This window comes from Pseudorca crassidens, chromosome 19 (assembly GCF_039906515.1).
Source record: "Pseudorca crassidens isolate mPseCra1 chromosome 19, mPseCra1.hap1, whole genome shotgun sequence".
Lineage (NCBI taxonomy): Eukaryota > Metazoa > Chordata > Mammalia > Artiodactyla > Delphinidae > Pseudorca > Pseudorca crassidens.
In genome coordinates this window covers 42630829-42646559 of record NC_090314.1, presented here as the reverse complement: position 1 = coordinate 42646559, position 15731 = coordinate 42630829, and the positions used below count along the sequence as shown (strand labels likewise).

General features: G+C 58.0%; 1 protein-coding gene across 5 annotated transcripts in view; it reads right to left on the bottom strand.

Annotated features, from left to right (window-relative positions):
* The window catches only part of ARHGAP23 (Rho GTPase activating protein 23), an 80773-nt gene that overhangs the window by 47238 nt on the left and 17804 nt on the right, over positions 1–15731 (bottom strand). For 4 of the 5 annotated variants that reach the window (XM_067715581.1, XM_067715580.1, XM_067715582.1 and 1 more), the window contains exon 2: positions 663–824. In XM_067715581.1, coding sequence (XP_067571682.1) covers positions 663–824 — 162 coding nt within the window. Of the gene's footprint in view, positions 1–662; positions 825–4377; positions 4528–15731 lie in introns of those variants that run through there. The other variant, XM_067715583.1, reaches the window with a different exon arrangement.

The following is a 15731-nucleotide window of genomic DNA, read 5'->3' as shown; positions in this document are numbered from 1 at the left end:
GCCCACACCGTGGATTAGGCTGAGTAGCCCTGGTTCCTGGACTCAGAGAACTGGATGTTCATATGAGGGTTGGAAGGGCCCTCAGGGGTCAAATAGATCCATGCCCTCAGGAGATGGCAGGAGAAATGCTGCCCAGAGAGGGTGAGCCCACCCAACATTCACAGTGAGTTAGGAGTTGTGCCAGGACTGGAACCCAGGTCTCCAGCCCATCCCAGGGCTCTTTCCAGGCCCAAATCTGAGGCCAGCAAGGGCCTGGGGCGCTCTGGGAGGGGTCCCGGAGGACAGACTCCCGGAGAGCTCAGGCTAGGTAGAGGCAACTAACCCAGCTCAGAAGTGGCCACTGGACAAGGGGTCCCCGGAAGCCCATCTCTCTGAGAAGCTGTTCACCTCCCAGAGGCTGAGAGTTGGGGGGGGCATCCCGGCTCCCCCACCTCTAGCTCCTTGCCCCAAGCCAGCCACAGCCCCTTCTCCTGAGAAGACTGAGCCCAGAGTGGGAGGCGGCTTGTCTACGATCACCCCACACAGATGACCCAGCCAGGGCTGCCCCTGCCTCTCGGTGACCCTCTTGTCCAGGCCACCAAAGCACCGGAGAGGGGACAGCACAAAGGAATCCCCCCTGAAAGCTCCCTCAGGCCAGGCCGGCAGGGGCACAGGACGTGTACCTTCAGGCTACAGTGCACGGCGGACTCAGGCGGGTACACGATGAAGTGGCGCAGGGTGAAGCCAAAGCCGTCCTGGAGGCTTTTGTGCAGCCGCAGTGTCCTCGGGCCCTGCCAGGGGAGGGGGCGCCCGGGAAAGCACCCATCTCTTGGGCCCAGTGGCAGCTGTGGGAGCACAGGGAGCCAGGGTGAGACGCCAGTCTGCACACTGCCTCCTGCAGCCCAGAGGACCTGGGGGGCTGCCAGGTGCACAGACCTTCTTGTGCCCTGACCGAACCCCTGCTCTCCCCTTCCTCCTTCCCTTCCCCCCTCATCAGCCCAACAGCTTCTTCCTTCTTTCTTTCCTCAATTCCCTCACAACACCTTGTGAGCAGGGAAATAACAGTGCAGCGAGCCACGTGTCCATTCAATTCGGTTCGGCCAACGTTCACTGACTCTGGACACACAGCCTTCCGGCCTGGGAAGTGTCTGCCGCTGTCTGAGCTCATCCCCGCCTGCTGCCCAATCTCACACATGCACACACGCACACCTATGCAGACACAGACCCATCCATACACACTCATGCAGACAGGACACATCCCAAACACCCAGACAAGCACACTCATGTGCAAAGGTGCACAGACACACCGATGAGCACATACATGCTCACTCAGGTAGACACACGCACACAGCACACACAGGCGCAAAGAGACTGACACACACGTGCATCCTTCAGGAGCAGCAGCAGGAACAGGTGAGGGACGACGAACCACAGGGAGCGGACTGGACATCAGAGAGTCCACTGACGGGACTGAGGCTCGGAGCCCAGCCCAGAGGCCTGGCTGGTTCACCGGAACTGAGTGGAGAACCGGGTGTGGGGGGGGAGGGGAGACACTCCGCTGCCCTCTGGCCGCCACACCGGAATACTTGGGACTCCCCAAGATGACAGGGCAGAGGGTGTCTGAAGACAAGGGTTTGGGGGCACACGGGTCTGTTTCTGAGGCAAGAGGGAGAAGAGGAGGATGGTGCCTTAGAGGGGGCTCCCTTCAAGTGCCCTGCTCGGACACAGAGGGAAAGTGGGTGACAGGAGGGTGTCAGAGAGATGGGTACACAGGGAGGCAGACGGCAGACTGGAGGACATGGGAGCCACGGACAGGCTGCCTAGTGAAAAGCCAGGAGGGCTCCCTCGGGGGCTCTTTAACCCCTGACCTCGGGCAGCCTAACCTACCTGGTGCCCCTAACCCAAACCCCTCAAAGGGCAAGAAGCCCCTCCCCCACCCTCAACAGTCCTCACCCCCTCATTCCTCCTTGGCACCAGGCAGGAGCCTTCAGCTGCGGGAAGACAGGCGCGGCTGGGTGCAGAGGGAAGAAGACCATCGGTTTCGGGGTGAGGGGCTCCCACTTCACTACGAAGTTCCCCTGGCTTCCCCAGCTCGAATCCGCCACTCGAATGTACCGGTACTGAGAAGTCCCTGCATCCACCCTCCTGCTCACACATCCGGCAGAAAGAGCAGGTCCTGTGCCCAGCCCTAAGCTAGGGATTTCTGAGTGGGGTGGGAGGCTGGGCTGCATGGGGCGGGAGGTTTGGGGAGGGGATATCCTCAAATCTCAGTAGATTAAAGAAAAACGTAACAGAGGCAATAGGCTTACTTGGTACGGTCCCAGAGGACACAGCCAGGTGGAAGATACGAGGAGGCCGAGTGAAGCTCTGGGCCAGGGAGACCACCCTATAATCACACACTTCTGCAAAGCTACCCGGATGAGGCTGTGAGTTCTCTGTCCTCACAAGGGTCCAAGCAAAAGCTGGACAACCCCCACCCAGGAGGCCTTAGGAGGACTTAGCTGGGATTCTGGCATCGGGCAGGAGGCCCAGTGATGGCCCCTCAGTTCCTTCCACTTGTGGCTATAGTCTGGACTCTCCCACTGTGCCCCACACCCCCATGGGGGTCTGAGGAGCCCAGAGGAGAAAATTCTCTGGGAATTCTGCTGAGGTCTGAAATCCCCTGGATTTCCTATCTCTACAGACCTGGCAAGGAACTGATCAGGGAGGGAAGAGGGCCTCAGGGGACCCTCCACTGCTCCCTCCTACCAAAACCCCTGCTCTTCCCCAGTGTGGGGTGCCTCCCCTGCATGCCCTCCACCCGGGCTCTGGGCTGAGGCTGTTCACAGGGCCTATTGTTTGCTGGTGTCCTGGATTAAGGTTTAAGCCACCAGCTGCCCCAGTGACGAGAAGTGGCTAGGAAAGGTCCCCGCACGTCCCCCACCTTTCCCCCAGCACACATCCTGACTGGAGCTGCCAGCTGCCTGGGGGTGCCACTCCTGGGGGCGGCTGGGGCGGTTAGAGGAGGGGCCTGTAATCCAGGGCAGTGGGCATGCCTTTCTCTCTCAGGTCCTCTCCTCACCCAGGCACCACGGGTGCCCCCTCCCTAAGCTCTACCTCTGCCTTTCCTCTTTTCCTTCCTTCCACTGCTCCTTCCCCCATCCCTGCCAACGAGGTTCCTGAGAATGTCAGTGTGGTAATCCCCCACCACAGCTACCACACCCCTGCCTGAAGAGGAGACACTGAGGCCCCCATCAGTGGCCAGATTTCGCCGCTCTCCTGTGGGAAGCTCTTCCTTAGTTTTAACCTCAGTCCTTCATTCTGTTATACATGCATGTTTCCTCTCCTCTCCTCCCCTCCAACCTGGGACAATACTGGGTCTTGCTCTCCTCTTGAAGGGGAGGGAGGTGACAGGTGCAGAAACAGAGAAGGGAGCAGCAATGGAAGGTGATTAGATTGGGAAGAGGTACAGTTCACACACATCCCCAACTCTGCTGTCTGAGGTAGGCACAGAGACAAGGGGAAGGAGAGCGAGAGGCTCAGAAGACATAGGGAAATCACTGATTAATGCTCCCAGGCCCAGATCTATTTCCAATCACTCCCACTCTCATGTCAGGAAAGAAAGAGACATCTAGAAATACAACTGATGGTGGGAGAAGGGCAGGTGACCCCAGGGCCACAAATTAGACAGAACTGGACACGTGGTGGGTTGGCAACACCAGGAACTAGAACCCAGGAGTCCTGCTCCTCCCCTCCCCCAGAAGCATAAAGAGGTCATTGCAGGGAGTGCAGCTTTCATGCTGGGCATGGCGCCCACTGTGACTCACGCCCTACCAGCCTGGTGGATCCCGAAACGCTGTCCCCACCCCCCTCTCCAGCCCTGTCAGTCCTCACCCTGAGATCACTCATTACCTGCTGGGGCCCATTCTGCCACCTCAGCCTCCTTGGCTCGCTTGAAAACCCTGTGTGTCTCTGCGCCCAGGTCCCCTACCAGGGAGGCGGCAGAGTGATGCCCCTCCTGCTTCATTAGGGTACCCCTGCATGGTTCTGACTCAGGGTCACTGCCAGCCCAAACTCTGCAGGATTCCATGTCCTGGCATCTCTTCAAACAACCCTGGTCCCTTCCATCCTTCCACCGCCTATAAACCAAGAGGCTTGAGCCCACTGGAGGCCACAGGCAGACTGAGGGTTGTAATCCGGCACCCCTGGTAAAGCTCTCAGCCACGAGCCTGCCGCCCTCACCTACATCTCTCCAGCTTCTCACTCACTCTCCACTCCGGAGGGGATCGGTCCCCAAGAGCAGGGCGCACACAGCTCAAGGAACGCAGGGAGTTGGTGGCCCGGTCCCACCCACCGGGGCGAGGCCTGCCCGGACCCCCTGCCCCTGCCTCCGACCCCGCTGGCCCCCGAGGCGCTCACCCTGGCCGGGCGCTGCCCGGGCGCGCGGCGGTCGCTGTGGCTGAGGCAGGGCAGCCAGAGGCAGCGCGGCTCCGGGGCGCTGCAGTCCACGCCGACGGCGCGCTCCCAGCGCCAGCCCCCGGCCCCCGCGCGCTCCACGCGCCACACAGCGCTGCCCACGAGCGCCGCGGCCGGCGGGGGCCCCTGGGCCCGGCCGCCGCCCCGGCCCCAGCGCGCCGTGTGCCGGGCTTCCGGAGACTGGCGCGCTGCGCGGGGGCCGGCGGCCGCTCTTCGGCGCCCGGCGGGCGGCGTCCTCGGCCCCCCGGGCGGCGGCGGCGGCGGCGGCGGGCGGGCCCCGGGGGTCCCCGCCCGCCCCCCGGAGCCACGGGCCCGGAGCCCTGGGGCCCCGAGGGGACGGCCGGCCCGCGCGGACGGCGGCAGGACGGCTGCAGCAGCTCCGCGCCTCCCGCGCCTCCTGGCCGAGGGCGCCTGAGCCCGGACACGCCGGCGAGTCTCGCAGGGCAGACGCCTCCCCCTCCGGGGCGGCCCCTGTGCGCGGCCGCCCCATCCCACACACTCACGCCCCCCACACACGAGAGGGCCTGCACAGAGCCCCCGCAGTCACACACACACACACACACACACACACACACACCCCACTCACACAAAAACTTACTGTACCTGCCCGCGCACGCTTATACTCCTTCCAGTCCAAAGCTCAACCAGCTGCCGGTGCCCCAGAGAAATACACATTCCCACGCGTACACATGTCAACACACACCCAACCCACCTTTACAGACCCGCACCACACACACATCTAGACAGCCCACACCCTCCCCGACACACACACAGTCACTCACTCCCCCTCTGTCCACATACCCTACACACACAAACACACACACACTATTCCCCTCATATACACATTGCACGTGGCCATCCTTCTGTATGCGCACACACTTTGAACACCCTCCCATGGGTACAATGGCCCACACACCCCACAGAGACACATTTGCAAGCATACCCACTGTGCCCCTGAAAGCACACCAGACCCCCACCTGCCCACCCATACATTCCACACACACCCCCCAGAGAGACCCACAAACCCCACGAAGGCACACACCTAGAGGACGTGCACACACTACCCAGCACACCCACTCCATGCATTGCTGCCGTGCCCCCTCAGGTCTCACACACACACACACACACACACACACACACACACTGCCCTGCTCAGACAGCAGCGCTCTCTCATAATCACCCCACCTCAGAGTCACGTTATACCCTTCCCACCACCACCTGTGGGAGCGTGTGACGGACCCTTTTCCCCAGGACTCCCTGCCCATCATGCTCTACCCAGAGGGGCCACCACAAGCCGACAATGGGCTCCAAGCTGGCCCCCACCTCACCCCTAGCATGTGAGTCAGACAGGAAGCCCCAGTCCATGGCAGACCCTGCCCTCCGCCCCTTCCTGGCTCTCTCTCTTCCCAGGCCCCTTCCCGGGTGGGGCCGACAGAGGCCTTGGCTAGTAGGCGTGTCATGGCCACCCCCATTTCTATCCCACTTGACTGTCCACCGTGTGCTCCCCCCGCACAGCCACTCCCCGGGGCCTGGGGCCACTGCCCTGACCTAGTTTTCAGAAAACAACAGAAGCCCAAGAGCACCCAGCTCGTTAGGGCAGCGCTGGGACTCCAAGTCCGGAGCCCCTCATTCCAACTTCGGGTCTTATACCTAAATTCTAGCCAGCATCCAGGTAAGGGAGGCTGGGGGCAGAGGGGAGCAGATCCAGCCCAACCCTGCTCCCAAATCTAGGAGTCGGGGGAGGAAGAGTCATAGGGTTGGGCCCTTGGGGGGGAAGCCACCAGAAGGGAGAACCAGGCATAAGAGTCAGCTCCCCCTTCTCTCCCTCGTCCCGTCACCTGCTGTCCCCAGCAAGGACAGGCCAGGATGGAGGATCCTGTGGGGGGAGGTAGAGGAGAGAGAAAGAGGGGCACAGAGAGGAAGGGAAACCAAGGGGAGAAGGAAGAGAAATAGAGGACCATGGGGGTGGGCAGGAGCGGGGGTGGGGGGTGGAGGAAGGGTGAGGGTGAGGCGTGTGGGGGCCAGGGAGCGGTTTTGTTCTCCTGTTTCCTGTTTGCCGCTTGCTGGGCCCCCTGTGCAGGAGCTGGACCCCCACCCCCACGCTGGCGGAAGCCGGAAGGGAAGAGCGAGGCTGCCACCAGCGCTGAGTCAGGAGGGCTTGGGACAGAGTGGGAAAGGACCGCGGTCAGGGGTAGCAGGACTCCTGGCAACTCCATCAGCACCTCCCCCGCCCCCATCACTAGAAAACCGAGGCTTCTGGGTCAGGATCATTCCTGCCCTTGTCACGCCCTCCAAAGACCAGGGCCTCAGACCAGCTGGAAGCACCACCGAGAATGTCCTCAGCCATGTCAGCCTCTGCCGCCCCGAATGGAGGGCAATGACCACAGGGATGTCCTGACTCAGAGTCTGACCTGCTTTCCCAGCAGGCAGCCAGTTAGTGCCCCCAGCTGCCTAACTTCCTTTCCTCTTGCTGCAAGGCCAGTCCCTGGTTCTGAGGAAATAAGACTCACTCTCCCGTCTCACGCCCCATGGAGCCGCTCATGGCCAACAGGTGCTGCTGTGTATCTGGATCAAGAATCAACCTCCCTGGAGCTTCCCTGGTGGCACAGTGGTTAAGAATCTGCCTGCCAATGCAGGGGACACAGGTTCGAGCCCTGGTCAGGGAAGATCCCACCTGCCACGGAGCAATTAAGCCCGTGAGCCACAACTACTGAAGCCTGTGCACCTAGGGCCCGTGCTCCGCAACAAGAGAAGCCACCGCAATGTGAAGCCCGCACACCTCAACGAAGAGTAGCCCCTGCTCACCGCAACTAGAGAAAGCCCACGCGCAGCAAAAATAAAATAAATAAATTCATTTAAAAAAAAAAAGAATTGACTGCCCCCCTCCTTCGAAACTGCTAAGGGTTCTGAGGGCTGGCTCTGAGGGCTGCAGGGGGAGGCGAGGTGGAGAAGCAGCGCGGGATTTCTGTATTCAGGGCAGCAGAGACCTGGGAAACGAGAAGCCATCTGTGACGCCCATCTCCTGCCCTCTAGTCTGGCAGGGGCAACAGGGCCCCCAGAAGGAGGCAACAGCCTCCTCCAACACAAACCCACACCTTCCCCACCCCACCCACTCCACCCCAGCTTTCTCCACAGGCATGTCAGGAGCAAGGTACACACCGCAGGGCCTAGAAACTTATACATAGTTTGAATAGATGATCTTCCAGGCCTGGGGAGCCTCTCGGCCCCCTCCCCCATTTCCTTTGGGAAAGGAATGTGGGGTGGGCCCCAGAGTGCAGTGGGGGAGGGGGCCAAGGGCTGGGAAATACCAGGCGTAGCTGAGATTCTATTCCAAGCCTTCCTGCCTGGTGTGAGTCCTCCTCCCCTACACCCTCGCCAGCTTCCTCCCCCCAAATCAGGAATTACCCCGCTGAGCAGTCCCTCCCATCAATCCTCTAGTTTGACCAGCTTGCAAAATCCATTCAACCTTATCTTCCTGAAGGTCCCCTGCGGAGGGCTTGGGGACTGCACCCCCAAAGGGAGGGCATCCGGTCTTCCTCTCTCCACGTGAGATCATCCTTTAATGTTTGAAAGCACTTTCACTTTATCTCATTTGACCCTTACCCTAAGAGTTGAATATTTGAGATTGTTTTTATACCCGTTTTTCAGATGCTGAAACTGAGACTCAAAGAGGACAAGTGACTGGTTCAAGGCTTGCTTTTACTAAGGTGGGACCATCCCAGGGTTCTAACCCCTAACTCAGATCTCTTTCCATTATCCTCTCATTTATGTATTCAAGAACCACGACTTGAGTGCCTGCTGTGGGCCAGGAGCTGTGCTGGGGGCTGGGACACCTTAGAAAAACAAGAAGAGTGTAGACCTTACCCTCAGGGCGCTTACCGTTCTACTAGTGTTGTCCTAGCTCCTGAAGTCTTCAGGGGTCCCCAATTCCAGATCCAGGCCCAAGCCAGTTGCCTTCAGCCCCACCAAGGGAGACCCCCATACACATACCAAAGGAGCCCCTGTGTCAGGGGTTCAGGGCCTCTTCTCTCTGGGAGCGGACACTTTGTTTGAGAGTGGGGTTAGGGGCCTCCCAGGTAAGCCTTTGAAGCAGAGAGTGGGCTGAGCTGGAGGAGCAGAAGGCTGCAGGCGCCAGCCTGACAACCAGAAACTGGGGAACAGGGAAGCATCCTGCCGCCCAAGGGTCAGGTGATAGGAGAAGGAGGGAAACTGATACTGCTGAAGGGCGTGTGGCTCAGGAAGTGAGAGAGAGGGGTCCCAGGGTCAATTCGCCTGCATTTCCTTCCTCTGCTTGCTGTGTGCCTCCTCCCAGAATGCAGGCTTCAAACCACAGGACAAACAATGCCCCCAACCCAAGAGAATCATCCGGCATTTCTAAAGCTCCGACTGCTTCCATACACCCATCGCACACCATCAGACTGGGACACCCCACACGCACAACCTCACACACAGACGGAGCAAATCCCCTGCCAGCCCGTTCATCCCAGGCATGTAGGCAATGCGATACCCAAGGCATGCCCGCCCCGCCCATGCCTGGGCCTCTGACCCCTGCCCCAGTCTCTCCTCATTCAAGGGCAGCCGCCCCCTCCTTCCTCCTCCACCCTCCTGCCCCACTCAGATGCCTGCTTCCCAGCACCACTTGTGTGCAGTCCCGACGTGCCCCAACAGGCCAAGCGGATGAGCCGGCCAGGCAGGCCCAGGTCTCCCCAACACCCTCAATGTGCAGATAACCCCGCGTCACCGGGAACCTGGGAACCCCACACTCGGTCTAGCCTGCGGGCAGCGGGTGGTTCAGAGGGTCTCTCCAGACCCCGTGCTTTCCCCATCCAGGGCCAGTCTTGCCCCGAGTGAGGGTGTTGCGACACTCCTCTCCCACCCTGAAACTGGGCCCAAGCCAAGGAAGGCTGGGGGAGGGGCGGGTGAGAGAAAAGGGAGGAGGAAGCACTCGTGATGCCAGAAATCAAGGAGGGACCAACACAATCCCAGGCAGCACAGAATCCCCTAGTTCTTTTGGTGGCAGTACGGCTCAGGGGTTAGCACGTGGGCTCCAGGGTCCTCTGGAATCCAGGACTTCTGGGACTGAGTCCTATCCCTACCCCTTTCTGGCTGTGAGACCTTGGGTGAGTTATTTAACCTCTTTGAGCCTCAGTTCCTCACCAATAAAATGGAAATGACACTAAGTTCCACCTCATAGGTTCTTAGGAGAATTAAGTCAATTAAAGAAAGTCTTGAGCATATAATAGGGGTTCAATAAATGCAAACTTTTGTTTGTTTTCTTTTTTAAAAAAATTTTTATTGAGGTATAATTGACATGTAACGTTATATTAGTTTCCGGTGTACAGCATGGCTGGATGTTTATGTATATATTGAAATGATCTCCACAATAAGTCTAGTTAAACATCTGTCACCATACTTAGTTACAGAAATTTTTTCTCGTGATGAGATCTTTTAAGATCTGCCCTCTTAGCAACTTTCAAACATGCAATACTCGATTATTAACTATAGCTGCCATGCTGTATATTACAGCCCCAGGACTTACTTATTTTATGACTGGAAGTTTGTACTTTTTGACTCCCTTCACCCATTTCACCCCACATCCCCGCCACTCTGGCAACCACCAGTCTGTTCTCTGTATCTGTGAGCTTGGGGTCTGGGGGGGTTTTGTTTGGGGGGGTTCTTTTTAGATTCACATATAAGTGAGACCATACATAAGGTATTTGTCTTTCTCTGCCTTATTTCACTTAGCATAATGCCCTCAAGGTCAATGCAAGATGTTTTTATTGTCTTTTGAATAGTCACACTCTCACACACCCAACCACACTCACATTCAGACATGCAGACAACTCAGCCACATGTACACAAAGACAGTGACACATGCAGACACTCAAGGAGGTCTGTACAAACTCAGGCGAACCTACTCATGAGGTCATCACCACCACCTCTCACTGCCTACCCCCTACAGGCCCCTATGTGCCCCACCTCCCCCTAATAAGCAGGGAGGAATCATCAGGAGCCCCCCTTCCATAGCAGAACTTCGGCAGGCCCAGAGCCCTGTCAGTAGGCCATCTGGGAGTGAGGAAGGGGCGGGCGACATGAGACCCCAGGATGGAACCTGCTCCCAGCAGACAAGGAGGATGGCAAAGGTGCCAGTCTGGCAGGGCCCCCTCCTAGCAAGAGAACCAGTTCCCTCCTCAGGGACACCAGAGGGAGGAGAAACTAAAGATGAGTAGCTTTCCTCATGGTGGGAAATGAGCACTTGCAGAAAACGGTGAGTCTGGAGCCAGCCACAAAGTAAACAGTGGGGCCATCGCCCAGGCAACCGTGGGCCAGCGTGGGCTAGGGCCCACCACAAGCCCTCTCCAGCCCCTGATTTACGACACTCATCAGCCCCTTGACTGTCTCAAGGCATGCCCTCCACGTATCCATTCTGGTCTCTGGGCCTGTCTGGGGACACCCCAAATGGAAGAAGTTATGCTTCCTCCATCAGATTGGGCTCCCCGAGAGCAGGATTGTTGTTTTTGTTGTTTTTGCCCCATATTAGTCCAGAGTCTCCCAGAGGTCATGGCCTGTGTCTTTCCTCCTCAGATTGGAGACTGCTCAAGGGCCTGGCCTGAGTCTCCCACATTAGACTGAGAGCTTCCTAAGGACAACAGCTACTAAATTTTAAGAAATGTATTTGTGGGCTTCCCTGGTGGCGCCGTGGTTAAAAATCCTCCTGCCAATGCAGGGGACACGGGTTCAAGCCCTGGTCCGGGAGGATCCCACATGCCGCGGAGCAACTGGGCCCATGCGCCACGACTGCTGGGCCTGCGCTCTGGAGCCCGTGAGCCACAACTACTGAAGCCTGCGCGCCTGGAGCCCGTGCTCTGCAGCGAGAGAGGCCACCACAGGAGAGGCCCGCACACAGCGGCGGCGGCGGCGGCGGCGAAGAGTGGCTCCCGCTCGCCACAGCTGGAGGGAGCCCGCGCGCAGCAACAAGGACCCAATGCAGCCAGAAATAAATAAATTAAAAAAAAAAAAAAGCTTTGGAGGCATGTGATGGTGACGGTTGCACAACGATGTGAATGTACTTAATGCCACTGAACTCTACACTTAGAAATGATAAATTCTGAGTTATGTATATCTTGCCACACACCAAAAAAAATGGCAAAGTCAGAATTCAAATGAAAAAAATATATATCGTTGAAAGAAGATGGAACAAATGAATGGGTCTTCCAATGGGCCCCAGGAGCAGGCCCTGCCCACAGAGACTGCCCAGGACAGCTGGGTACCTCCTGCCGGGAGGACCTTTCCCTCCCACCCCGTCCATTGTGCCTTCTCAGAACCCCTGCTGTCATCTTTGAGGCCCTAGTAGACCGAGCACAAGGGGAGCTCTCAGGCCTCCAGGGGAGTCTGAACCTCCCACAGAGTAGGTCCTTGGCATTGACGAGGACCTACCATCTATCGGAGGCTGGACTGATGGACGCACAGCCCCTTGAGAGGCCACGTTCCAAGGTGTCAGAACCTTGGAAGAGTTTTTCTAGCAAAAGCCAGGCTAAGTATGGGGTTCCTGACCCCCTGAGGCCTGACACCCCCCCCCCCAGCACACAAGTCTTTCCCAAGCCTACATACGCTTACACACCACCCGTAACATATACACACATACCAGGGTGTGCACATAGAGGCAAGACCCCGTTCTCGCGTGCTCTCTCGTGCACACGGTCCAAGAAAACCATGCCTGAACGCTGAAGGATGCAGTCTTGTCAGGGACGCAGGCAGGTCCCGTGTGCGGGAGAGCCCCCTGGTGGCCCAGGTCTGGCACACTTAGCTCCCTCACAGCCCAGAGTGGGCAGGGTGCCCTCATTCCTTCCACCCCACCTCCCCCACTGCACTCTCCAGGCCCCCAACCAGGCCCCAGGGTCACCCTCCCCATCTCGTACAGAGGAGCAGGGTCTTCTGCAGAAGGACAGAGCAACTGTGGGAAGGGTCTCACTTTAGTTGGTCAAGGAGTCCTGGAGAGAGGCCAGAGCCCTTTTTCAGACAAGATCATGTTAGGGACAGTCATTCCTGAAGGCCAGAAAATGCCTGCAATGACTCTTCTCCAAAATCATCGTATCCATTCTTTGACTCCACACTGAACAGCTCATTTCAGAGGAGACTGGGGGAGAACTCTGGCCATGGCTCTTCCTATTGTCCCCCACACCTCTCTCTGGAAATGCTTCCTGTTATCTGACCACCTGGGCAGAGGCAACAGATGCACCTACTGGTTTCTTCCAGGGGATCGCTCAGTCCAAGTCAAGCTGAGACGTCATCCCCTCCCAAGGCAGGTCTCAGCAGATCCCCAAAGTCTCCCCAAGGGCACATGGGGCTCCCTGCAGGGAGAGGTTCTCAGCTCCACCCCTGAAACCATCCCCCCCATCACCCCAGGCCCTGCTCAACCTGCCCAGGTTATCCCTTCACCCTGCCTAAGAGTTGAACCTCTCCCTAATCCAGCCCATGATGCCGCAGAGGCAGCTGGAAGGGTGGAAGGGATGGATGGTGGCTCTGCAGGGACAAACAACCTCCCCTGGCTCCTGCCTGTGAGGGAGCTGAGATGATTTCTGTGCTGGGCTCTGTGGTCAGAAGAGGCCAGGCAGCAACGCCTTCGGCCCCAGATCCTCCCCCTTACCATGTGCCTGGCTCTGCATTTGGGGACATTGTAACGGCCACAGCAGTAATTAACATTTGTTGAACCCTCACTATATGCCAGGCACACTTCCCATGCATTACCTCATTTAACAGCAGAGCAGCCTCTTGGGATAAGTGTGACACACACCCACACACCACCTTGGCCTCTTGGGTCCCCCACCCAGTCTGGTGCTAGGTAGGGAATGCTGAGCTAACCCACAGGGCGCCTAGGGGTGGGGGATAGAAGGCTGGTGAGAGAGAGACCACTGGCCCAGCATCGAGAAAAGCTGATCTAGAGAAAGGGTCACACTTGCCAATGGTATTGGCCCTAGTCCTTTTCTGGCTGTGTGACCTCAAGGTCACACAGGTTTTCTTATTTCTTCAACTACAAAATGAAGCTAGGGATAGCAGCCTGACAAAGTTGCTAGGAAAGCATTCTGGGAACCAGTAAATGGGAGGGGTTATGGCCCCAGCCCTACATCCCAACCATCAGAGTGGACTCTGCTTCCCAAATGTCTCCTGAGTCCACCCACTTCACCATGTCCACTCCACCCCAAGTCTCCATCACTCCTCTGGCCCCTTACAGTCCAGACTAATTGTTTTAATACTATGACCACCAGGCCCTGTGGGACGTGCCTCTGGGTTCCATGCCCACCACACCCCCTTTCTCTGTGCTCCAGTTACCCTGGCCTCCTTCCATTTCCTTTGCGGACCAGGCAGCCTTCCAGCCTCAGGTCCTTTGCACATGCTGTTTCTGGAATGCTGTTCTCTCTTCCCTGGCTCCCTCCCTGCCTCACCAACCCACACCCTAATTAACTCCTACCCACCCTGCAGTTCTCAGCAAAAAAGTCACTCCCCAGAGACACCTCCTCTGGCCCCCAGACCAGGTCAGGTCCCTTTGCACCCTCTCACAGCACTCTCGAGATGGTGCCTGTATATTTATGAGGTTATTTTGACCAACATCTCCCCCCTGGGGCTGTGAGTTCTGGAAGGCTGGAACCATGTCTGCTTTGCTGGCAGTCAAATCCACAGCTCCTGGCATGGCACCTGGCACAGATTGGGTGCTCGGCACACTGCTTCTGAATGTACAGGAATGAATGAGCTTCTCCTCAGAGAAAGCAGATGGTTGGCAAACCCCCTGCCCCCAGGAAAGGTCTACCTGGGGCAGAGGCTGCTTCGCATCTTTGTCCATCTTTCTGTATTCCCTGCTCCCTCCTCAGTAGGAACCAGATCCAGAAAGTGGGGGGTGCTGGAATAAGGGAGTAAGGGGTGGGGAGAAAAGGGAAGCTGCTTCATCTCTTTTGTAGGGTCCGCTGTCCCTTCACCTCAGCTGGCCAAGCCCTTGTCCACTCAGGGCTGGTCCACCACATCCACAGTTCCCTCTCCCTGGAATATAACATTTGTCTCTCTCCCTCCCCCACCTTCCCTTAACTGATCCCTTATCCTCGAGGTCTCAGCTTGACTGTTTCTGAAAAGCTTCCCGGACTGCAAGCTAAGGAACTTGCCGGGGTGCCACAGCTAGCGGCAGCTCAGATTCAAGCTCAGGTCTGTCTGCTGGCAGAGCCCAGGCTCTCAGCCACCTCATTATACGCCTCATTACTACCAGTTTCTCCCTGGAGGCCCGGCCGAAAGACACTCCCCCTCCCTAGGCCTCAGTTTCCTCCTGTGTGTTCGGCCAACCCTAGATTTCAGGAAAATTGGTGGAGATCGAAGGTGGGAGAGGAGACAGAGGGAAGAGTGAAGAGAGGAGGAAGGAAGAGGGAGGGAGGAGCAAGGAGGGGTGGCAGCCGCGGGCCAGCCAGACGTGAGTAACGCCAAATATGCGAACTACGCCAGCCCCTGAGCTATGAATAGGGCGGCCACGCTGGCCGCCCAGGTCTGCCCCTCACGCCCCGCAGCCCCCCAGCCCAGCCCTCCCACGCCAGCCCTGCACAGGGTCCTGAAATGGGGCGGAAGCCCAGGAGGCACTCTTGGAGGCGGAGGCTGAGTGGCAGGAGCGAAGAGGTGTGGTCATGCAGATGACATGCAAATAGAAAGCAGCTGGCTTATCTGATTGGTGGGTCTCTGTCCTTCCGGGAAGGTGGTGCTAAGGGGCACTAGACCCGCGCAGGGCCCCAGCTCACAGCGGCTTCCACCCGGGTAGCCGCGGTTCCCAAGCGGTCCTTCGGGTCACCCCTTGGCTGAAGTCGCACTGATATGTGCAGCCTCTGGAGGCCTCTCACCCTGTTCTGTCAAGGTCCTGGTAAGGCTCTGCTGCTGTGATACCATCCCCTCCCACCCCAGCGCCAGGTCAGCCTCTCCTCCTTGGAGCTCACATGTCTGACAGACAGCGGGGCACTTGGGAAATTACAACAGTTCCATCCCTGCCTCTGGACCCCCTTTCTTCATCAATGACGGAAGTGGGGAGCACTTCCCTGGCCCAGTCCAGCCCCTTGTGTGCCCCCAAACAAGTCAGTCAATCTCAGAGCCCGGCTCCTCTTTCTTTCATTCTGGAACTATTGATAGGTGTCCCGGAGGGCGAGGCGTCAAAGAGTTGTAAGATCAGGTTCCCAGCTGTGTGACCCCAGTCAAGTCTCTTTCCTCTCAAGTCTCCTCAGTTGTAAATGGGGTCCTTGAGGGGGCTTAGTGTGGAGTGCCTAGCACATAGAAGT